A 25,664-nucleotide genomic window follows, 5' to 3' on the forward strand; every position below is an offset into this window, starting at 1 on the left:
AACCCCATCTCTACTAAAAATATAAAAATGAGCTGGGCGTGGTGGCGGGCGCCTGTAATTCCAGCTACTTGGGAGCCTGAGGCAGGAGAATTGCTTGAACGCGGGATATGGAGGTTGCAGTGAGCCGAGGTCATGTCACTACTCCCTAGCCTGGGCAACAGAAGGAGACTCTGTCTCCAAAAAAATAAAATAAATAAAAACTTAAAGTTTTTTTTTTCTTAATCCATCTATCTAAGGAGGCATACAGAGCCTAATAAAGAATGTGTGTGAGAAGGAAAGAGGAAGGGAGCGGGGACAGAGAGAGAGAGAGACAGAGCGTCTGAGAAAGAGAGAGAGAGAGAGATTGAGAGATTAACACACCCACATACCTTCCTACCCATTTGCCAACACAGTCACGTGTCACCTGACAAAAAGGCAGTGGGGAATGACTAGGAAAATTCCCGTGCTCTTTCATCTGCTTGTCTTTCTTGGAGCTTTGCGCATGTATCTCGTCTTTCCCTGGCCTCCGCTCTGCAGCTTGCCAAGCCCCCAGAAAGCAAGGTGGGCCTCTCAGCAGTGGACCTCTCCTTTTGCCTCCTTCTCCAGGTGACTGGTCTGCTGGTCTGGACTTGATCCTTTCCCCAGATCACCATGGCCATGACCAAGGCCAGAAACCCCCGGGAGGCATTGCTGTGGGCCTTGAGTGACCTTGAGGAGAATGATTTCAAGAAGTTAAAGTTCTACTTACGGGATATGACCCTGTCTGAGGGCCAGCCCCGACTGGCCAGAGGGGAGTTGGAGGGCCTGATTCCAGTGGACCTGGCAGAATTACTGATTTCAAAGTATGGAGAAAAGGAGGCTGTGAAAGTTGTCCTCAAGGGCTTGAGGGTCATGAACCTGTTGGAACTTGTGGACCAGCTCAGCCACGTTTGTCTGCATGGTGAGTGTGGACCGGGGAAGGGGAGGGCAGGATGGCACTGGGACTCCCCTCCCCCCACGGCATTTGCAGAGCTGCCTGTAGCCTGTAACTTATGCCTTCTGTCACCTTGCCCTCTAGTCCCCAGTGCCCCAGAGTCCTTGGTGGTCTCCACCTGAGGGTTCCAACAACTGTCAGGAGGGGGATTGAGCCAAAGCTGGGGATTTAAGAAAATACTAGTCTTTCTTCCCCACCGCCTACCTCCAGTTGCAGTGGCAGAGAAGGAGAGTCTGAAGAAAGGGGCTTAGAGACTGGGAGGGTGTTGGTAAAGGGATTTCCACTAACCAGAAGAAATAGCATCAGGATGTAGGAGTCAGACCTGTCCCTAGCTGCTTCCTGGCAAGCAGCTCAGGCTGCTTCTAAGTCTTCTGTGCCCCTGATCTCTCAAGGAACCACACTACAGAATGGGTGGGTGTGGAACCTCATGGCCTCCTGGTTCTTCCTGTGGGTGCCTGGGGGGAGGGAGGGATCTTTTGGTGCCTGTGCTCCCTCCCATAGGCTCCTTTCATGCCTGAAAGCTCCTCTGCTACATACAAATGGGAGGGTTTCATGGACCCAGAGTCATGGCTCTTGCTGAGAAGCTGGTTTATCTTTAGTATTTGGCTTGTCCTTTCCCAAGAACAGGCTTATTTTAGTCCCTTTTGTGTTGCTATAAAGCAATACATGAGACTGGGTAATTTATAAAGAAAAGAGATTTATTTGGCTTATGGTTTGGCAGGTGGTACAAGAGGCATATTGTCAACATTGGCTTCTGGTGACGCCTCAGGAAGCTTTCAGTTATGGAAGAAGGCAAGGTCAGAGCTGGTGTGTCACATGGCAAGAGAGGGAGGAAGAGAGAGGGGAGGAGGTGCCAGGCCCTTTTAAACCACCAGCTCTTGTGTAGCTAATAGAGCAAGAACTCACTCATTACTGTGGGGAGAGCCCCAAGACATTCATGAGGGATTTGCCCCTATGACAAAAACAACTCCCACTAGGCCCTACCTCCAACATTGGGGATCACATTTCAACCTGAAATTTGGAGGGGACAAACATCCAAACTATATCAAGTCTCCTATCACTTCACCATCCTCAGACATCCCTTTCCTTTCCCCTCTCTTTGTCCTCACCTCTTCACATGGAGACATTTCACATGAACACTCAGACATTCATGCATTCTCACACAGGCATTTTGCACTTACATGTATTCTTACACACACTTGCTGATGCACACTGACATACCTTCCCTGCACAACAGTACATGAAGGTCCATGAACACATTCCATGAGCACATGTGGATACCAGCATTCATGCACAAATATCTACACACAGAACACACCCTTGCACACTCAGATGTGTATGTGCATACTATGCCTGCACACACACACTCATGCACACATACAGTGGCCCTTCCCCATGAAGCCAGAACTATAATCTCAGGGAGATCCAAGTTGGAGACATAGAAGAAGACTAATGAGCAGAGTCAGTTTGGAGGGGCCATTCTGCCTTTTAAAATTCCCATTTCACCACCTAACATCCCATTTGTTTGGCTCAGATTACAGAGAAATATACCGAGAGCATGTGCGCTGCCTAGAGGAGTGGCAGGAAGCAGGAGTCAATGGCAGATTCAATCAGGTGCTCCTGGTGGCCAAGTCCAGCTCAGAGAGCCCAGAATCACCTGCTCACCCTATCCGGGAGCAGGAGCTGGACTCTGTCATGGTGGAGGCTCTATTTGATTCAGGGGAAAAGCCCTCCCTGGCCCCATCCTTAGTTGTGCTACAGGGGTCTGCTGGCACTGGAAAGACCACTCTCGCCAGAAAAATGGTGTTGGACTGGGCCACTGGTAGTCTGTACCCAGGCCGGTTTGATTATGTCTTTTATGTAAGCTGCAAAGAAGTGGTCCTGCTGCTGGAGAGCAAACTGGAGCAGCTCCTTTTCTGGTGCTGCGGGGACAATCAAGCCCCTGTCACAGAGATTCTGAGGCAGCCAGAGCGGCTCCTATTCATCCTGGATGGCTTTGATGAGCTGCAGAGGCCCTTTGAAGAAAAGTTAAAGAAGAGGGGTTTGAGTCCCAAGGAGAGCCTGCTGCACCTTCTAATTAGGAGACATACACTCCCCACGTGCTCCCTTCTCATCACCACCCGGCCCCTGGCTTTGAGGAATCTGGAGCCCTTGCTGAAACAAGCACGCCATGTCCATATCTTAGGCTTCTCTGAGGAGGAGAGGGCGAGGTACTTCAGCTCCTATTTCACGGATGAGAAGAAAGCTGACAGTGCCTTCGACATTGTACAGAAAAATGACATTCTCTACAAAGCGTGTCAGGTTCCAGGCATTTGCTGGGTGGTCTGCTCCTGGCTGAAGGGGCAGATGGAGAGAGGCAAAGCTGTCTTAGAGACACCTAGAAACAGCACTGACATCTTCATGGCTTACGTCTCCACCTTCCTGCCGCCCGTTGATGATGGGGGCTGCTCCGAGTTTTCCCGGCACAGGGTCCTGAGGAGTCTGTGCTCCCTGGCCGCTGAAGGGATTCAGAACCAGAGGTTCCTATTTGAAGAAGCTGAGCTCAGGAAACATAATTTAGATGGCCCCAGGCTTGCCGCTTTCCTGAGTAGTAACGACTACCAATTGGGACTTGCCATCAAGAAGTTCTACAGCTTCCGTCACATCAGCTTCCAGGACTTTTTCCATGCCATGTCCTACCTGGTGAAAGAGGACCAAAGCCGGCTGGGGAAAGAGTCCCGCAGAGAAGTGCAAAGGCTGCTGGAGGCAAAGGAGCAGGAAGGGAATGATGAGATGACCCTCACTATGCAGTTTTTGTTGGACATATTGAAAAAAGACAGCTTCTTGAACTTGGAGCTCAAGTTCTGCTTCAGAATTTCTCCCTGTTTAGCGCAGGATCTGAAGCATTTTAAAGAGCAGATGGAATCTATGAAGCACAACAGGACTTGGGATTTGGAATTCTCCCTCTATGAAGCTAAAATAAAGAATCTGGTAAAAGGTATTCAGATGAACGATGTATCGTTCAAGATAAAACATTCAAATGAAAAGAAATCCCAGAGCCAGAATTCATTTTCTGTCAAAAGCAGCTTGAGTCATGGACCTAAGGAGAAGCAAAAACATCCTTCTGTCCATGGACAGAAGGAGGGCAAAGATAACATAGCAGGAACACACAAGGAGGCTTCTACTGGAAAAGGCAGAGGGACAGAGGAAACAGACGAGGAAGTTAGGTGCAGTGGGATGGGAAGCAGAGAAATGGCGACAATCACGCTGAAGGATTGGAGGAATGAAGGGGTGAAGGGACAGACATGAATATGGGGAAAGACAGAGTTAAAAAGGATGGAGAGAAGAGAACAAGACTAATGGGTACTAGAAGGAGTGAAGGACAAAGGAATGATTAGAAAAGAGAATTAGATTCGAGAAGATCAGAAGATATAAACATAGGACCTGGGCAAATGTGTAATGAGTCCTTAGGAACAGCCCCACGCACCACCAAGGTCTCTAGTACCCTCCCCAGAGGCTGTTTATAACTTCCTACAGTATAGTGTACAGTTTCCATAGCTCCTCTTATATATTAAAGTTGATGACCAAGCATTTGATTCTGACATTTGACTCTTTCCTAGACAATAAACTATTTCCTGCTTATTTCAGAGAAGGCTTCTGGAAACATTTCCAGGAATTGTTTTTACAGCCTAAAGCTATAGGGATACAGACATGTAAGAAAGGCAAGGATTATACATTTCGAATTCATCATGCTGTGTCCAGACCTGTGCAAAATCCTGGCATAGAATAGTGTGTAGTAAAGGTTTATTGAACATATGTCTAGGGATCTCTTTGTCCTTAATCTGAAATTAAGATAAGTTTATATAATTAAAGATTTTGATACATGGATGTTGGTATTTGGGAGAAGGAAAGGATAAATTTGGAGTTACATACCAAGGCTCCACCAGATGAAAATAGTGCCTGACTGTGGGTTTCACAGGCAACAAAAGCAAATGTAACACAAGAACTTATATTGGTGCTATAAGCATGTCAAAATTATGCAAGAGATAATATAACATTTATGGGCTAGAAATAATAAATATAAATTACTTACAGTCATTATTGCTAGTTGAATATGCATATAATATCATTGATGTGAGAATCAGTGTGTTTTACTGGAAAGATTAGGAACACTGGTTCTAATAAACCTGGTTCTAAATATTGGATCTAAATACTGGATCTGCCATTTTCCAGTTATGTACCTTTGCTCAATTACTTATCTTTTCCAAGCATCAGTTTTTAAAAATTTATAAAATAAGAATTGTAATATTTATAATTTGGGAAAATATAAGGTTTAGACCTACTGCTGCTACTGCTACTAGAGTAGCAGAAACAATGATGATAATAAAAGTTAGCACATTTTAGAGCTCTTCTTGTGTGCCAGGCTTTGGGCAAGCATTTACATACACATACAGTTTAGTTTTCTCCCATTTTAAAAATGTACATAAATGTTCTATTGTGTCTTGGCCTCTTTCTCTCAACGTCTAGTTTTTATATGTTACATATAATGTTTCCATAATCATTTTGAATGCCTTTTTCTGCACATATATATTCATTTGTGTTGGATATACCTAGAACTGGAATTTCTGGGTCAAAGGATATGTATGTCTTTGGCTATAGAAGATAAAAGTGAACAATTTTTCAAAGTGATTGTATTAATCTTCTTTAATAAATAGTGTGTAAGAGTTACCACTATTCCAAATCCTTGTCAACACTTAGTATTGTCAATCTTTTCATTTTAGCTATTCTTGTGGTTATGTAATGGCCTCTAACCATGACTTTAATTTGCATTTTTCCTATGAGTAATGAGGTTGTCTATGCAAACCTTTATTGGCTATTTAGATATACCCTTTGGTGAAATGACTATTAATGTTTTTTATTCATTTAAAAATGTTAACAATATCTTTCATGAGCATATATGCAAAAATCCTCAGCCAAATATAAGCAAATTGAATCCAACAGTGTATAAAAAGAATTACATATTATGACCAAGTGAGATTTATTTCAGGTATATAAGGCTAGATCAGTATTTTAAAATTAATGTAATTTATCACATCAACAGGCTAAAGAAGTAAAATCATATGATCATATCAATAGATGCAGAAAAACATTTCCAACATCTATTCATGATAAAAATTCTCAACAAATTAGGAATAGAGGGGAACTTCTTCAGTTTGATAAACAACATCTACGAAAGCCCTATGGCTAAAATTATACTTAATTGTGAGAAAGTAGATGCTTTCTCCATAAGATTGGGAACAAGGCAAAGATGCCTTTTCTCACTGCTCCTATTCAACTTTGTGCTGGACATCCTAGCAATGCAATGAAAGAAGAAAAGGATGCAGCCATAAAAAGGAATGAGATCATGTCCTTTGCAGGGACATGAATAGAGCTGGAGGCCATTATCTGTGGCAAATTAATGCAGGAATAGGCAACCAAATACCACATGTTCTCACTTATAAGTGGGGGTTAAATGATGAGAACACATGGACACATAGAGGGGAACAACACACATTGGGGCCTATTGAAGGCTGAAGTTTGGGAGGATCAGGAAAAATAACTAATGGGTAGCAGGCTCAATACCTGGCTGATGAAATAATGTGTACAACAAACCCCCGACACAAGTTTACCTATGTAACAAACCTGCACATGTGCCCCTGAACTAAAAATAAAAGTTAAAAAAAGAAGAAAAGGAAATAGAAGATATAGTGATTGGGAGGGAAGAAATAACCTGTCTTTGTTCACAGATGACAAAATTGCCTATGTAGAAAATGTCAAAGAATTTATCTTTTTAAACCCTCTGGAACTAATAAGTAATTATAGTAAGATTGAAGGATACAAGGCAATATGCAAAATTCTATTGCTTTCTTAAATACCAGCAATGAACACAACACCATCTACCTTAGCACCAAAAAATACTTACATATACACCTAATTAAATATGTGCAAGATATCTATGAGGAAAATGACAACACTCTGAGGAAATAAATCAAAGAAGCTGTAAATGAATGGGAAGATTTTCCATGTTCATGGATAGAAAGACTCAATATTGTTAAGATGTCAGTTTTCCCCAACTTGATCTGTAGATTCAATGCAATCCCTATCAAAATTCCAGCAAATAACTTTGTGGACACTGATAAGCTGATTCTAATGTTTATGTGCAAAGGCAAAAGACTCAGAACAGCCAATAAAATATTGAAGAAGAACAAAGTTGGAGGAGTGCTGCTATCCAACTTCTTCCTACTATAAAGCTACAGTAATCAAGACAGTATGGTATTGTTAAAATAATAGAGAAATCAATGGAGTGGAATAGAGAACCAGAAACAAACCTACACAAAAATAGTCAATCGATCTTAGACAAAGGAGCAAAAGCAATTTAATGGAGAAAGTTTACTCTTTTCAACAAACGGTGCTGAAACAACTGGACATCCACATGTAAAAAAATGAATCTAGATGTAAAATACAAAAGTACTAATATAAACTGCTAGAAGACAATATGGGAGAAAATATAGGTGACCTTGGGTTTGATGATGCCTTTTAAGATATAAGACCAAAAGCATGAATCATTAAAAAAAGAATTAGTTGGCTTCATTAAAATTAAAAACTTTTGCTCTGTGAAAGACACTGTTAAGAGAATGAAAAGATAAGCCAAAGACTGGGAGAAAATACTTGCAAACACATATCTGATAAAAGACTGTGTAAAAAAATATGCAAATAGCTCTTAAAACTCAATAATAAACAGTCTACTTAAAAAGTAAGAGGCTGAGGCTGGTGGATCACGAGGTCAAGAGATTGAGACCATCCTGGTCAACATGGTGAAACCCCATCTTTACCAAAAATCCAAAAATTAGCCAGGCGTGGTGGTGCGCACCTGTGGTTCCAGCTACTCGGGAGGCTGAGGCAGGAGAATTGCTTGAATCCAGGAGGCAGAGGTTGCAGTGAGCCAAGATTGCGCCACTGCACTCCAGCCTGGCAATAGAGCGAGACTCTGTCTCAAGAAAAAAAAAAAAGTGAGTAAAAAGATTGGAACAGATAGCTTATTAAAGAAGATACACAGATAGCAAATAAATATTTGAAAAGATGTTCAACATCATATGTCATTAGGGAATTGCAAACTAAAACCACGATAAGATACCATGACACCCTTGTTAGAATGGCTAACATCCCAAATCCTGGCTACACTAAATGCTTTTTAGGATGTGGAGTAATGGGAGCTTTATTCATAGCTGCTCAGAATGCGAAATGGTACAGCCATTTTGAAAGACAGTTTGGCAGTTTCCTACAAAGCTAAACATAGTTTTATCATATGTAAGATCTAGCAATTATGCTCCTAGATATTTACCCAAGTGAGTTGGAAATGTATGTCCACATAAAAACCTGCAGATGAATATTTATAGCAGCTTTATTCATAATTACCCAAATTTGGAAGCAACCAAGATGTCCTTCAATAGGTGATGGATAAGCAAACTGTGATACATGAACATAATGGAATAGTATTCAGTGATTAAAAAATAAATGAGCAATTAAGGCATGAAAAGATATGGAGGAGCCTTAAATGCAACTACTAAGTGAAAGAAGCCAGTCTGAAAAGGCTATGTACTGTATAATTCCAAATATATGATCTTATGAAAAATGAAAAACTATGGAGACAATAAAAAAATCAGTGGTTGCCAGGGGTTCAAAGAGAGTCAGGGAGAGATAAGTAGGTGGAGGCACAGGCACTTTAGGATAGTAAAACTACTCTGTGTGATATTGTAATGATGGAGTCATGACATAAATTTTTCAAAACCCATAGAGCTGTACAATACAAAGAACGAATCCTAATGTAAACTATGGCTTGTAGTTAATAATTGGTTCATCAATGATCACAAATGTGTCACACTAATGCAAGATGTTAATAAGAGAAACTTTGTGAGGGAGTGGTGGTGGTGGAGAGGGTATATAGGAACTTTCTGTACTAAAAACAAGTTTTATTGAAGTATAATTGGTTTAATACAATATATTGTGCATATTTAATGCATAAAATCTGACGAATTTGTACATACACATATATCTGTGAAACCATGACTATAATCAAGGTAAAAGACATAACAATCACCTCCAAAAATTTTCCCGTGTCCTTTTTTCTTTTTTGTGTGTTAAAAACACAATAAGAAATTTACCCTCGTATACATTTTTAAGCACATAATACAGCACTGTTGACTATATGTGGGAATTCTGTACTTTCTGCTCAATTTTTCTTTAAGCCTAAATTGCTCTTAAAAAACTAAGGAAATCGGGGCGGGGCGCAGTGGCTCACGCCTGTAATCCCAGCACTTTGGGAGGCCGAGGCGGGGCAGATCACGAGGTCAGGAGATAGAGACCATTCTGGCCAACACGGTGAAACCCGGTCTCTACTAAAAATACAAAAAATTAGCCGGGCGTGGTGGCGGGCGCCTGTAGTCCCAGCTACTCGGGAAGCTGAGGCAGGAGAATGGCGGGAACCTGGGAGGCGGAGCTTGCAGTGAGCCGAGTTCTCACCACTGCACTCCAGCCTGGGCAACACAGCGAGACTCTGTCTCAAAAAAAAAAAAAAAAAAAAAAAACAAACTAAGGAAATCGGAATAAAGTATGGACTTTAGTTAACAAAAATGTGGTTAACTTTACTGATATATAGGATATTAAAAAATATTCTAGGTATTAGGTCATTTATCAGTTAATATGTGTTACACATATCTCTTCTTATTTTTTTGGCTTGTTTTTTCAGTCTCTTGATGCCTTTCGATAAAGGAGTTCTTAATTTACTCATTTTTTCTTTTGTGATTAATAATTTTATTTTCTGTTTAAGACATTTCCTATCCTGAGAATATAAAATAATCTCCAATATAAATTCCCAGAAACTTTATTGCTTTACTTAACATATTTAGTCTCGTAAACCACTAGGAAGTAATTTTTGTGTATGGTGTGAGATAAGTTTTATTTTTTCCCAGTGATGATAATCAGGTGACCTAATACTATTTATTCAAGAGATCAACCTTTCTCCACAGATCTGCAGTATCATCTTCATCATAAATCAAGTGTACATAAATCTCTTCTAATCTCTCTATTCTTTTCCATTGATCTATCTGTAGATTCTCATGGCAAACACCAAGCAGTTTTTATTATGGTAGCTTTGTAATAAGTCTTGCCACCTGGTAGTGGAAGAACAACAATTTTTCTTCTGGATTTTCGTGGCTATTTTAGGTCCTTTGCATCTATGCTTAAATTTTAGAAGCAATTTGTCAATTTCTAAGAAAAACATTAGGATTTTAGGGTTTTGATCGACATTGCACGCAATCTATAGATCAAATTTGGGAGGACGGACAATTTTATAATATTGATCCTTCTAATCCATGTACATTGATTGCATATAGCTCTACTTTTTATATACATTTGATGTCTCACAGCAATATTTTGTAGTTCATATCTTTCGATGGAATTTAATACAATTCTAAGTATGATTCTTAAATTTTTATTTTCTAATTGTTTTTACAATTAGCTTTTTATCAATCTAACTTTTTTGTACATTGATCTTGTATACCATCATTTTCCCAAATTTACTTATTTTTTAATAGTTTAAGAGCAGACTTTTTGGACCTTATATTGACACATTATGTTGTCTGCAAATAATGACAGTTTAATTTCTTCATTTCTAATCACTGTACCTTTAACTTATTTTTGGTGCAAATTTTGTTTATCTGTAGATTCTGGTCTTATTTCATTAGACTTTTCTTGAAAAATTTTTTTTTTTTTGAGACAGAGTTTTGCTCTTGTCACCCAGGCTGGAGTGCAGTGGCGTGATCTTGGCTCACTGCAACCTCTGCCTCCCAGGTTCAAACAATTCTCCTGCCTCAGCCTCCTGAGTAGCTGGGATTACAGGCAACTGCCACCATGCCCAGCTCATTTTTGTATTTTTTAGAAGAGATGGGGTTTCACCATGTTGGTCAGGCTGGTCTTGAACTCCTGAGTTCAGGTGATCCACCCGCCTTGGCCTCCCAAAGTGCTGGGATTACAGATGTGAGCCACCACGCTCGGCCTTCTTGAATTTTAAAAAATAATTTTGCTGGGTGTGGTGGCACACACCTGTAATCCCAGCACTCTGGAGGCTAAAGTGGGAGGATTACCTGAGTTTAGGAGTTGGAAGACAGCCCGAGCAACATAGCAAGAGCCTGTCTTTAAAAAATAAATGTATACATACATGTATAATTCTGTATTTCTTCTTTAAAGAGATCAATTATATACATTGGATTTTCTTGGTTTGCTTTCCAAGTCTAAAACTCTTTTGTAGTCATTTAAACCTTTTATTTTCTGTTTTATTTTTCTTGATTCTATTTTCTATTTATTGCTATGTTTTGGCAAAGAGAAGTTATCACTAAAATGGTGTCCCTATTAGAACGATTAAAGAGGAGTATGTAGGAAACATAGGTAGGACATCTGTTTCAACCTGTGCATTGGTGACCAGTCTCTGAGTTGTGCGTTTGTATCGCCCCTGTATTTGTGTACTTTAACAATTGTGTAAATAATAACTTCATAATGTCTTCTAAAAAAAAGTCTGTTTTCCTCTTTAATGGTTCTGATAGGGGCAGCATTGTAGTAATAATTTCATTTGTTATTCAATATCCTTTATGAACTCTGGTAGCTAGTATTTTATAACTTTCATTTTTTAAACTATGTATTTCCTTAATGCTTATATTTGTGCTTTGTACTCTTGTTTTAGAGGAGCAGTTTCTTCATAAGTATTTAAAATTATTGGCTTTTCTTTTTGGCCACAATTTTTATTGGCTTCATAGCAACATTTTTATAGTCACTGTTCTTAATATGCTATTTCCTCCCTGAAACTTTTTTTTCTTATAGTTTCTGCTTCAATATCATGCTGTTTCTCTTTTGATTATTTCTCACATTTGAACAAGTTAAGTTCTTTCTGTACTTTTTTTTGCAAAAAGGTTTTCTGGAGGAAGGGCTAGGGTCATTCAAACCAGCAGGGATTCTCTTGGTTAACACTAAAGTTCTTTAGAAGTTTGCTACTCAATATGTGGTTTGTGGCCCAGCCGCCCTGGCATCATCTGGGGGCCTGCTAAAAATGCAGACTCTCAAGGCCCACTCCAGATCTACTGAATTTGAATCTTCATTTTCAAAAGATCCTCTGGTGATTCACAGGCTCATTGAAGTGTGAGAAGAAAGAGGGCTTTCTTTTTTGTCCTTAATAATTCTTAATCTTAGGTGAATGCTATGACTTTGAGTCTCAGGAGTGAGGCCTTTTCAGTGATTTTACTTCTCTCCTACCAACAGATTTCTTTTGCTTATTACTTGGTGTTTCTTAGACTGATTGGGGGTGGGAAAAAGGCTTTTTTGGTTGTTTTTATGCATTATTAGTCTTAGGCAGGTGTTATCACCCTGAGTCTCAGGAGTAGGGGTTACCTTGACCCTGCCCTAAGAATAGGAGACATCTAATAGTATTGGTATGTGATCCTGGGCCCAGAACTTTTTCCTTCCCCTATTCCAGGGGATAGAAGATATTTTTTCTTTTACTTTTCCTTGGACTGCAATGTATCTTTACTTGTGCCCTAGGGTGACAGTTATATATAGTAATACATATAAATGGCTATTACTAAAAAGTTAAAACACAACAGATGCTGGCAAGGCTGTAATGAAAAAGGAACACGTATATGCTGTTGGTGGGAATGCAAATTGGTTTAGCCCCAGTGGAAAGCAGTTTATAGATTTGTCAAAGAAATAAAAATGAACTACCATTCCACCCAGAAATCTCATTTCTGGGTATGTACCCAAAGGAAAAGAAATCATTCTACCAAAAAGACACCTGTACTCATATGTTTATTGCAGCACTATTCCAATATCAAGACATGGAAACAACCTAGGTACCCATCAATGATGCATTGATAAAGAAAATGTGGTACATATACACCATGGAATACTACACAGCCATAAAAAGAATAAAATCATGTTTTTGGCAACAAAATGAATGCAACTGGAGGCCATTATCCTAAGTAAATTAATGCAGAAACAGAAAACCAAATATTGCATGTTCTCACTTATAAGCGGGAGCTAAACCCTGGATGCACACGGACACAAAGATGGGAACAACACACACTGGGACTCCAAAAAGACGAAAGGAGAGAGGGGGGCCAGGGCTGAAAAACTTCCTATAAGGTGCTATGCTCACTATCTGGGTGACAGGATCAATAGAAGCTGAAACTTCAGCATCACGCAATATACTCTTATAACAAATTTGCATGCATTTCCCCTGAATCTAAAATAAAAATTAAAATGAAAAAGAAATGTATGAGAGTTCTAGTTGTTCCACATCTTTCCTAAAAGATGGTAAGATAAGTGTCTAGGGAACATACTCTGCTTCCACTATCCCAACTTGCATCACTCTAGTATATATTTGGGGTGGGAAGAAGAAGAATTTGAATAAGGTATTAGGTTGGATTTTTTTTTTTAAATTTAATTTGAAATGGAGTCTTACTCTGTCACCCAGGCTGGAGTGCAGTGGCGTGATCTCAGCTCACTGCAAGCTCCGCCTCCCAGGTTCATGCCATTCTCCTGCCTCAGCCTCCCGAGAAGCTGGGATTACAGGCACATGCCACCACGCCTGGCTAATTTTTTTCTATTTTGAGTAGAGACAAGGTTTCACCGTGTTAGCAGGATGGTCTTGATCTCCTGACCTCGTGATCTGCCTGCCTCCGCCTCCCAAAGGGCTGGGATTACAGGCGTGAACCACTGCACCCGGTCAAGGTTGGATTTTTAAAGAGATTAAATTCTTAATAGTAGAATGAAACTAGTCTAACAACTAACTAGCTGAAAATATACATAAGTCTGCCCAAGATGTCATCAAGAGAAATACTATGCAATGGGAAAAGGATTTTTTAAATGATCTAGTTGGTAATAGTTATTGGAAGAAACAAAACCACCTCATGCTCCAACAAGTTAGAATTTCTTGGTAAAAATTGCCTGTAGTTGTTGAGTCTTCTAGTTTTTAAGTCTTGCATTTTTTTTCTAATAGTTTCTTTGTCTTTCTGTGTTGCATTTTGGGGATACAAACTTAATTTTTGCTATTGTGGCTGTAATGAAATTAACGGTCCTTATTGTGAAATCTCACCAATGCCAGAGCTTATATACATGAAATCTTCATTTATGGGCATCATTCTAAATCTTGTGATTTTTTTCTTGCTAAAATTCTTATCATATAATTGTCTTGTATGGGTACAACCAATATCACTTATTACAAGTGAAATCTGGCTACTCCTTAGAAAATAAGAAACTTAAATCTCTGGCCTACTTTCTGCTCATATCTCTGCTGAATCTGTTGAACCACAGCTTGAGATCTAAAGGGTACTTAGGAAACTGGAGAAGAAAGTGGTTTTACACACACTGTGGTGTTATTTGGTTGTAGGCCACTGCACACAATTTGAATTTGTAAAGATAGAAAGGACTGTGTATTTTGGCAATACCATATATCATAGACATTTCTCCAGGTTAGATCATTTGGTCTAGTTCATCCTTTTAAGTCACTGTGTAATACTGGGTATCACACTATTTATACAACAACACAGTATTTGTTGGCTATCAGTTTCAATTTTTTTGCCACAACAAACTATGATGCAATAAACAGCTGTATGCATATATGTCCCAAGGGGTAGAGCTGGATCAAGGAGTAAATATACTTTTAATTTTAACAGATATAGTATTAATTTTAACAGATATATAATTCACATTACTTTCTGAAAAGTTTCTACTTTACATAAGCCTGAAGATATACTCAATGCCACCGTCTTGGGAAAGGACCCAGATACTGCTAAATAGAGACACAGGATTTTCATTTCTGTAGCTAGAAACTTATCTGTGGATGAGTTGGGAAAATTGGTTCAAATTTGGGAGGGCCAAACTGGGAACCATCAGATTCTAAACTCCAAATGGGAATACACTCAGCCATTTAAGGGAATAATTCAATTTGCTTTGTATAACCTGAGAATATGTTAAAAAAGAAAATTTTATGGGACATCTTTTTGTTGTCAATACACTGGATGCTCACTGGAGATCCATTTCACATGATGCTAAGTCACATAGACTCAAATTAATTCAAATCAACTAATTGTGCTTTTTGTTGTTGTTCATTTATATCTCTGTTCAATTAATAAATCTACTGACTGCCTAATTACCTTCCACCAACACAAGATAGGCATAGGGGCTTCAAAACTGAATAACCCCTGCCCTTGAGGGACTCACAGTCTGTTGTAATCACGGGATCTAAATGGCCACTGAATCCAAAGTTTTACATGTATCTACTTTTACCTGTATCTAAGACCAGGCTGATAAAAATAAGTTTGAGCTGTCAACAAATGCTTGACTATGGGATGATTTAACAGGTGTATTGATCCATTCAGTCTTGTAGCCAGTCCAAATGGAATGAATTTATGACTTTGCCAGATTGCCTGGGCAGGTGGATAGTGTTCTTGACCAGATTGGCTCTAATCACACCTTTGCTCATTAGACCCACTTTTTTGTTGAAACAGCTTGAAGTCAATTTTCCTTCATTTTGAAGATGACATTATCATTTCCATAGGAGTAGGGATAATTATGAGACATTTATTTCAATCAAAATCAATTCATTTTAACACCTAGCACAATAAAAAGAGTAGTAATTTTGAAACACAACTCTGACAGTTTTATCTGTGGAAAATATTTAAAAACCTATTATAATTGGGGAAAAAATCCTAATGAACCTACCAGGCTTGCATGCACACCTCTCCTAATCATCTCTGCCACTCTCTTCCTCACTCTTTGCTCTTTGGTTTTTGTAATGCATTAAGCCCTTTCTTCTTCATGTTATTTTATCTCTCTTGTTCTCTTTCTTTTGTTATTATCATAATGAACAGAAAAATGAAATAGAATAGCATTCTAGAAGTGGATACGAGCCTAAAGAGTGTTAATCTAATTTGTCTGCTTTTGTAGACAAGGGAACTAAGGCACAGGAACTTCAGCTGTACTTCAAGGTGCTATCTTTGGTGAGAGAGGTGCTTCCGGGGTTTTAGCGGTTATGTTTAAAGCAAAGGTGCAGAGTCCCACAAACCCCCTATGCAGGGGCTTCAGTGCCTGCTGGTGTTGCCGGGAGCCAAGCATTCATATTTTTTTAACTGTTGTAGATTAGGTTCTGCAGGAAACACTGCAATAGAGATTAGTGTGCAATAGGATCAACAACTGTGGAAGAGAAGGAAAGAAGGGCAGGATTTAGCAAAGAAAGAAGCTGAGTTGTGAGGCAGACTCCCTGAAGGCTTCAATGGACTGAAGGCGGGGATGACCCTTCAGAGATGTCCTGACCTTCAGAGTGGGGGCCAAGCCCTTATCCTCTGCCACTGATCAGTTAGTAGATACAGCTGCCCCAGGTGAAGCAGTCCTTTTAGGGGCTAACAGCTCAGGGCTTTCTGGCAACAGCACTCCCAAAATCTTCATTCCTGAAAATTCTTCATTCTTGAAGGTAGATCTGGACAGCTTAACACATAGGTCACCAAACTGAGGTTTTCTTAGAAACTCTACATCCCCAGGGATGTTAGAGATGACCTCTCCTTCACAAATTGATTTGCCTGTTCTTTGAAGGCAGTCCCTTATCTTAAGATTCTGCCATTAAGCCTCCTTAAGATGAGGACACAGATTATGCTCAGAATCTCAGTCTTACTGCTGTGGCCCTGTTCCCATCTTCCCACATATTCTGGCTCCTCACTATTCTCAATTTTCAAAGCTTTAGCCTTCTGTTTTCTTCTTTCAGGACTACTTTTTCCCCTGAAGTCTCCTCTGTCCTTCAAATAAGTTGTTTCTGAATGTATCAGCTCTAGCAGCTGTCAGTGATTCCCAGACTGGTCTGAATACAAAGGTGAACCAAGCTTAGAACCATCAAAACGTACTGCTTTACTCTGCCTTCTCTCCTGTCACCACAGATGAGATCTTTGCACTTCTGTTCAAGACAGAAGAGCTCCAGATCTTATCCCTTTATACCTACTCAATCTATTCCCTTCCTTTCTTTTTGTTATTTTCCAGCTTTATTGTGGTGTGATTGATGAATAAAAATTGTGAGGGTAGTATATCCTGCTGCCTACTGGACTTTTCTACTTGGTTGACCTCAAACTCACATGTTTCAGATTGAACTCATCATCCAATCCTCTATTTTGTCTTTCAAATTTTGCTCAGTTGCTTATGCCAAAACTTAGTTGTCACTCTTCCCTTATTCTCTTCTCCCAGATTTCCATCAATCACCAATCCAATTGCCTATACCACTTAATTTTTCCGAAGCTTACCCACTGATCACCTGGTTAACTTTAACAGCCTCCTCAAATCCATTCTCCCTACTGCTTCCACAGTCAAGTTCCTAAAAGACAAATTTGAGGAAGGAATGAAAGAAACTCTGCCCTAAGCATGAAGTTTTGCAATACCAGGCTGACGCTTAGAGGTTACTGGGGGTTGGTTCTCTGGGGAGAGGTCCCTTAGGGTCCCTATGGTTTTAGGGATGCTACCTTAGGGACCCTCAATTGTGATGTTCCTGGAGGATTTTATAACAGAAATTTACATTCTTCTTGGCAGTGATAGATATATTTATATTTCCATGCAAAAGAAAAGAGGGACTCTGTCAGAGAATATAAAGCATAAGCTTCTTTCTCTACCCTGGGGGATAGGAAATATTTAAAGGACATGTATAACTATAGAGACTTTCATGTCTAAAATATTAACTGCTTATGTATTATACTACTCCTGTGATGACCCTTACCATCCTGCTCTCCAAAGTATAAATCATATTACAGTGTCTGAAGGGAATCCTGAAAGGCAAGAGCATTGGGTATGCCTCTTCCTGGTAGAATACTTCATCAATTGTATTTTTAAAAATATTATATATATTTGGATTTTGATGACAGCAAGATAGCCCTCTAGAAGTCCATAGTGCTTGTCCTCCCCATCCCCCACAAAGACAGCCAAAGCAATAATTAAACCACTATAAACCACTATATTTTGATAAAAATAACTAAAGGAGAGCACCAAAGTTTATCAAAGGAGCCACAGAAACCCTGGGTGGGCACAGAAACTCAGGAGAGCCACACAGAGAACAGAAGGAAACACCTGGCCCCCATCACCCCATTCGCCAGCTGGGATCAGCTTGGAACCAGTAAGGACTTCTCCTTGCAGGGAAAAGGCAAGCAAGGTCACCTCAAAAGCCCTCATCAACACCTTGGACACCTATAGTCCTCACTGTTGCAGACCCCTGCAGTCCTCACAGGCACTAAGCCCAGCTAAGAGAGCTGCCTGGAGTCTATAGCTATACCTGTGCTCCCCTCTGTCACCAGTGGAGTTGACACTGTGCCCTGTGTCCCAGCCCCTGTCTCAGCCCCTGACTATGGCGCATGCAGCTACGCATTACAATGCTGTGTTGAACCTGGGAATACTGCTGGAGTGTGTTTTGCTTTGGGGGTGAGTGACCACAGCATCCATTAACCTCTGGGGCTCCAAACTACCCCTACCCAGTGGCCCAACCTCTCTAACTGGTGAGCAGCTGTACCTACCCTTCCCATTTGCTGCTACACCTCACCCCTTCAGGCTGGAGTTGAAGCTGCATACTCCTCCCCACGGAAACAGTGCTTTGGCAGACCTGCTCTATCTACCCTTCCCAGTCGCTGCTGCACCTTCCCCCTAGGAGCCTGAGCTAAAGCTGCTCGCTCACTCCTGAGGAAACGTTGCCTCTACAGAGCTGCTCCAAAAACCTCTCCAGTTACTGTCTTGCTCTGCTCCACAGGACTTGAGCTGAAGCTATGTACTACCTCCCAGGGAAACAGTGCTTTGGTGAAGTCGTTCCGTATACCCTTCCCAGTTGCTGCTGTGCTCTGCCCCTCTGTGTGTGAGCTGAAGCAGTAAACTGCTTCCTGGAAAAACAGTACCTTGACTGCTCAGAGCAGTCATGCCTCTCTGGAGCCTAAGCAGAAGCATGCCCTGCATCACAGGGAAATGGTGCCTGGACCACCCAGAGTGGTCAAGCCCCCCATTCCTTAGTTGAAATGACACATTGCCCCTGAGGAATTGGTGCCTAGGCTGAGTAGCTGTACATATCAAGGCTTAGCTATATTAGTACCCTGCATCCCAGGGGAACAGAGCAGTGCCTGAGCTTAGACACTATGTTCTAGAGACCAAACAACTCAAGTAACCTGCTTCCCTGGAGCTGGACTAGCCTCCTAGGGCATGAGCTGCTGAGACACCCCTCATTCCCAGGAAGTTGAGTCATCACTGTGCTGCTCCCTATCTGCCGGGTCCCATACAACAGCTGTGATCCACCATTCTGGAGTCTGTGCTGTCACTACACCTGCCTCACAGAGTCTGGGATACTCCCACCTTTCCAAGGTCTAGAATCACCACCACATGATTTCTCATCCCTTGGGACCTGAGTTGCCACTGAACCTTATTGGTTCTGGTTCCCAAATTGCAGCTGGACCTTGTTCCCTGGACCAAAACCTCTGAAGCACCCCTTCTTCCCCAGAACTAAGCCAGTGTTATGTCCTAATCTCCAGAGTCAGAGTCATAGATACAACCTGGCTTTCTAGGCCTGAGCTGCTAGGGGGTGCTTCAGAGTCACAGATACTGTTGGTAGTCTATATCCAACCCCACTACAGAGGGTGAACCTGCACACCAAAACCCGAGTTGGTTGCACAATAGATTCCTGAGACCCTGAGCTTAGTACTCCAGCTCCACAGATGCTCTGAGCACATGCAACTGGAACCGAGCACTGCTACAGCTGCTTGTAGGCCATGTCAGACCTGACACCAGGAGGAGATACTTCAGCTACCTCTCCCCATTATGGGAAAAATGAGAAAAGGAGGCCCTCCAAAGCCCTTGATACAGAGTACCTTAAGTGCTTAAGTAAGTAACCCATGCCACCATTGCCACTGCCACAAGCTTCTACAGGCCACATCACTGAGGCACCCACAGTTATTGCTGATGTTGATTGCAGTTGAACAAATTGCACAGAGACTACACCACCTACATTTACTCAGAACCAGAGTCACCACACCTTTCTCAATAGCCACACAAAGACACAACTGCAGGTGAAAGTCCTTTTCTATGAAAGCCCCTCTATAAAGTTTGGAAGATGCAATTTTTCCACCAGATACAGAGACACAAAAGACATGAAAAAATAAGGAAATATGAGACCACCAAAGGAACACAATAACTTTTTAATAACAGGCCTCACAGGAAAAAAGATCTATGAATTGCCAGAAAAGGAATTCAAAATAACGATCTTAAGGAAACTCAGTGAAATACAAGAGAATACATATAGAAGATTCAACAAAATCAAGAAAACAATTCATGATATGAATGAGAAATTTAACACAGTGACAGATATCATAAACAGAAATCCTGCAGCTGATGGATTCAATGAATGAAATAAAAAGTACAACAGAGAACTTCAATAGCCAGACTAGATCAAACAGGAGATTGAATATTGAACTCGAAGATCAGTTATTTGAAATTTCTCAGTGAGTGAAAATAAAAATAAAAAAATAAAAAAGAATGAAAAAGGCCTATAGGACTTATGTGACACCATTAAGCAAACAGACATTTATATTATGAGAGATCTGAAAGAGATGGGAAAATGCATAGAAAACCTATTTAACAAAATAACAGTTAAAAGCTTTTGAAGTCTTGGGAGAGATATGAAGACCCAGATCCAGTAAGCTCAATTGCCCAAACATATTTAACCCCAAAAGATCCTTCCTGAGGCACATTATAGTCAAACTGTTAAAAGTCAAAGATAAAAAGAGAATTATAAAAACATCAAGAGAAAAGCATCAAGTCACACATAAGGGAATCCTCATTAGACTTACAGCAGGTTTCTCTGCAGAAACTCTACAAGCAAAGAGACAGTCATATTTTCACAGTGCTGAAAGAAAATAATTGGTGGCCAAGAATACTCTACCAAGAAAAGCTATCCTTCAGAAGTGAAGGAGAAATAAAGTTTTTCCAGACAAGCAAAAACTGAGGGAATTCATCACCACCAGACTGACCTTTCAAGAAATGCTCAAGGGAATCCTACAAACATTGATAGGTCCAACAATACCACCATCATAACACCCTCCCCCCTCCCCCCCACCAAATCGTTGCTGACAAATTGTTGCTGATCCCATTGCCTGCTGATGACACTTACTCTGTTGCTTTGCTTCTTAGGTAACAGACTCATAGGAAAAAAGATAATTTCTGTATATCACACTTTCCATTTCCCACTTCAAGGGTTTCAGTGGATTTTTTTTTTCTTTTTTGCATGACTCAGGGGACTGGGACGTCTGTGTAGGCTTATAACAATGCCTTTACAGTCAGGTTCTCAGCTTGTTCAATGAAGGGATTGTCAGTTCTGAGAAGACTTATTCATTAATAGAGTGTGTGACTATTTACTCCTTGACTTATTTTAAGAGGGTAAGTATATCCCTTTTCCCCTCACTCTTGGACTCAGGAATCAGTTCCAAAGGTATGCAAAGCCCTTGAAGTGATTTATTTATGGACTTCCCTGTCCATGTTTCTATTTATTCATCCTCTCTTTCACAAACATTTGAAATCCTGTCTCATTTATGTGACACATTCATGTCCAGGACTATATATAACTATTTATCCTCTACAATATTTATGATTTTGCTCCATTCATTACATCCTAGTTCTACTTCTGTCCAGTCCATCTTGCAAAAATAAGTAATGTAACTTTATTGTTTCTCAGCTTTCATCTCACCTCCTTGTATTCATATAATAATTTAAAGTATAGCATGCTTTATGTATAGAGCATTTGTGTGTTGAATCACCATCATTCTTTGACCTCCTTCTCCTATAAACAGTACCTTCATTTCCCTTGGGGAATTTTTTTTAATTAAACATTTTCAGGTATGCATAGTTAGAATTGATGCTGTACCTGCTTATAGTATAGGATGCCATGAAAATTGCATATTAGGTAGCATTTCTCATCTCATTCACAGCCACAGTGTCTGGTTTATAGGTAGATACTCATGTAATCCCACCATAGTAAATGATATAGGAGGGGTTCTTGGATTAGTTTTTGCAAATGAAAACCCTTTCCTCTGGATAACTGGTACATTGCCCACTGGATACAGAGAAGATCTATTCCTAAGTGTTGTTAGCAGCCTTATTGCCACTAAGGGGAAAATATTCATTGAGAATAGGACCTACTCTAGGAAAGCAGAGATGAGAAATATAGAAATAAAGAAATCCAGGTCCTGGCAACATTATCTGAGTTCTGGATAAAGCCAAGCCTGCAGATTCATTCATCCCTATACTTTGCTGGAACTGAGCTAATAGTTTTATTGATTGCTCAAATCAGTGTGAACTTAACTCTGAGTCCTCTGATTGTTACATATACCTTGTGAAGTTAATAACATTATCTTGATTTTATTAAAAAATAGAGCCAGAGAAGAGACATGATGCTCAAAGTCATATTAGTTCAGATGTTTTGACTTCAAGTTAAAAAGTTTCAACTATAAAATTATCTGAAAGACTTTCCCTCCAAATTTAGTATTTCTATATTACTACTAGAAAATTTAAGTTTTGGTATCTCCAGACTTTCCACAAAGTAACTTCAATTTACTTGCCACAACACATTTCCTACCATTGTGCAAGCTGTCTGTCTTGTCCAATCAGATTCTCTGTCCAAATCACTCTGCCTTTACTCACGCTCACATTCTTTTCTCCCTTCTCAATTTGTGCCTATTTATTAACATTTATTCAGTCTCTGCTTTCATTTCTTAATGGGGAAGATCTTGGTGGAATTGGGTCTCCCGTGTGAAGAGGTGTTAATTCCCAATGGAAATCTGGAAGAGCCGTATTCCAAGTTTGTGCAGTGGAGCTTCCTTATCCCCATACAAGAGAGTCTGTATAAATTGTGTGTAAGTTCTCCAGAGAAGATTTATCTCAGGGCACACAATTTAATGCAGTATAATCTAAAATCAATGCATTGAATCACTAAGTTGTATTTATGGAAGTGCTTTTTAATTGAAGAGGTAACACATAAATGGGATGAAAATCAGGGACAGTGAATAGAAAAGGATCTGAAGATTCTGCTTTGGTACTTGTTGGTGAGTTTGCCATCTGTAGTTATCCTCACTGTTAATTGGAGGTACTTTTCAAGTGATAACTCAATGCTCAGGTAAGAAAGTCAATTGCTGTGCCCTTCATATTCACATAAAAGTTTGGACAGTAATTAGATCTATAAACGGTTTGCTTGCACAAATCATCAATTCTTAAAGGTATGTAGTTGAGGGAGTGGGGTGAAGGTGGTCAGAAATAAGTCTAATTGGGTAGAAAGACGAAACCCTGATGAGGGAAATATTTGCCCAAGATCATACAGAAAGTTAATGCCAGAGCCAGTAGAACATGTCAGTGAGGTAGCTAAATTAGCATTATGTTGTTTTATGTTAAAGGGAAAAGATGGAGCATTTCAGCTCAGCTTAAAAAAATTACTCATGAAGGCAGTAATTAAAATTTGTTTTTTTTATTTTTTTATTTTTATTTTTTTTTACATTTTTTAAAAATTTATTTATTATTATTATACTTTAAGTTGTAGGGTACATGTGCATAATGTGCAGGTTTGTTACATATGTATACTTGTGCCATGTTGGTGTGCTGCACCCATCAACTCGTCATTTACATCAAGTATAACTCCCAATGCAATCCCTCCCCCCTTCCCCCTCCCCATGATAGGCCCCGGTGTGTGATGTTCCCCTTCCTGAGTCCAAGTGATCTCATTGTTCAGTTCCCACCTATGAGTGAGAACATGCGGTGTTTGGTTTTCTGTTCTTGTGATAATTTGCTAAGAATGATGGTTTCCAGCTGCATCCATGTCCCTACAAAGGACACAAACTCATCCTTTTTTATGGCTGCATAGTATTCCATGGTGTATATGTGCCACATTTTCTTAATCCAATCTGTCACTGATGGACATTTGGGTTGATTCCAAGTCTTTGCTATTGTGAATAGTGCTGCAATAAACATACGTGTGCAGGTGTCTTTAGAGCAGCATGATTTATAATCCTTTGGGTATATACCCAGTAATGGGATGGCTGGGTCATATGGTACTTCTAGTTCTAGATCCTTGAGGAATCGCCATACTGTTTTCCATAATGGTTGAACTAGTTTACAATCCCACCAACAGTGTAAAAGTGTTCCTATTTCTCCACATCCTCTCCAGCACCTGTTGTTTCCTGACTTTTTAATGATCGCCATTCTAACTGGTGTGAGATGGTATCTCATTGTGGTTTTGATTTGCATTTCTCTGATGGCCAGTGATGATGAGCATTTTTTCATGTGTCTGTTGGCTGTATGAATGTCTTCTTTTGAGAAATGTCTGTTCATATCCTTTGCCCACTTTTTGATGGGGTTGTTTGTTTTTTTCTTGTAAATTTGTTTGAGTTCTTTGTAGGTTCTGGATATTAGCCCTTTGTCAGATGAGTAGATTGCAAAAATTTTCTCCCATTCTGTAGGTTGCCTGTTCACTCTGATGGTAGTTTCTTTTGCTGTGCAGAAGCTCTTTAGTTTAATTAGATCCCATTTGTCAATTTTGGCTTTTGCTGCTGTTGCTTTTGGTGTTTTAGACATGAAGTCTTTGCCCATGCCTATGTCCTGAATGGTACTACCTAGGTTTTCCTCTAGGATTTTTATGGTATTAGGTCTAACATTTAAGTCTCTAATCCATCTTGAATTAATTTTCGTATAAGGAGTAAGGAAAGGATCCAGTTTCAGCTTTCTACTTATGGCTAGCCAATTTTCCCAGCACCATTTATTAAATAGGGAATCCTTTCCCCATTTCTTGTTTCTCTCAGGTTTGTCAAAGATCAGATGGCTGTAGATGTGTGGTATTATTTCTGAGGACTCTGTTCTGTTCCATTGGTCTATATCTCTGTTTTGGTACCAGTACCATGCTGTTTTGGTTACTGTAGCCTTGTAGTATAGTTTGAAGTCAGGTAGCGTGATGCCTCCAGCATTGTTCTTTTGACTTAGGATTGTCTTGGAGATGCGGGCTCTTTTTTGGTTCCATATGAACTTTAAAGCAGTTTTTTCCAATTCTGTGAAGAAACTCATTGGTAGCTTGATGGGGATGGCATTGAATCTATAAATTACCTTGGGCAGTATGGCCATTTTCACGATATTGATTCTTCCTATCCATCAGCATGGTATGTTCTTCCATTTGTTTGTGTCCTCTTTTATTTCACTGAGCAGTGGTTTGTAGTTCTCCTTGAAGAGGTCCTTTACATCCCTTGTAAGTTGGATTCCTAGATATTTTATTCTCTTTGAAGGAATTGTGAATGGAAGTTCATTCCTGATTTGGCTCTCTGTTTGTCTGTTACTGGTGTATAAGAATGCTTGTGATTTTTGCACATTAATTTTGTATCCTGAGACTTTGCTGAAGTTGCTTATCAGCTTAAGGAGATTTTGGGCTGAGACGATGGGGTTTTCTAAATATACAATCATGTCATCTGCAAACAGGGACAATTTGACTTCTTCTTTTCCTAACTGAATACCCTTGATTTCTTTCTCTTGCCTAATTGCCCTAGCCAGAACTTCCAACACTATGTTGACTAGGAGTGGTGAGAGAGGGCATCCCTGTCTTGTGCCAGTTTTCAAAGGGAATTTT

The 25,664-nt window shown here is 40.0% G+C and overlaps 1 protein-coding gene across 1 annotated transcript; it reads left to right on the plus strand.

The window, feature by feature from the left end:
• The first annotated feature begins 462 nt into the window (after window positions 1-462).
• NLRP10 (NLR family pyrin domain containing 10) lies at window positions 463-4,522 on the plus strand. Its single transcript, XM_001098361.5, has 2 exons — window positions 463-919; window positions 2,487-4,522. Exons 1-2 carry the CDS (start codon window positions 631-633, stop codon window positions 4,238-4,240), a joined length of 2,043 nt encoding a protein of 680 aa, XP_001098361.4. The 5' UTR covers window positions 463-630; the 3' UTR covers window positions 4,241-4,522.
• The last annotated feature ends 21,142 nt before the right edge of the window (window positions 4,523-25,664 follow it).

This window comes from Macaca mulatta, chromosome 14 (assembly GCF_049350105.2).
Source record: "Macaca mulatta isolate MMU2019108-1 chromosome 14, T2T-MMU8v2.0, whole genome shotgun sequence".
Classification (NCBI taxonomy): Eukaryota; Metazoa; Chordata; class Mammalia; order Primates; family Cercopithecidae; genus Macaca; species Macaca mulatta.

What these genes read in the sequence shown, in the direction of transcription:
- NLRP10 (XM_001098361.5), top strand. Translation starts at nt 631, where the DNA reads ATGGCCATGACCAAGGCCAGAAACCCCCGGGAGGCATTGCTGTGGGCC. An exon ending in CAGCCACGTTTGTCTGCATG is followed by an intron (nt 920 to 2,486) that starts GTGAGTGTGGAC and finishes TGTTTGGCTCAG; the next exon opens with ATTACAGAGAAATATACCGA.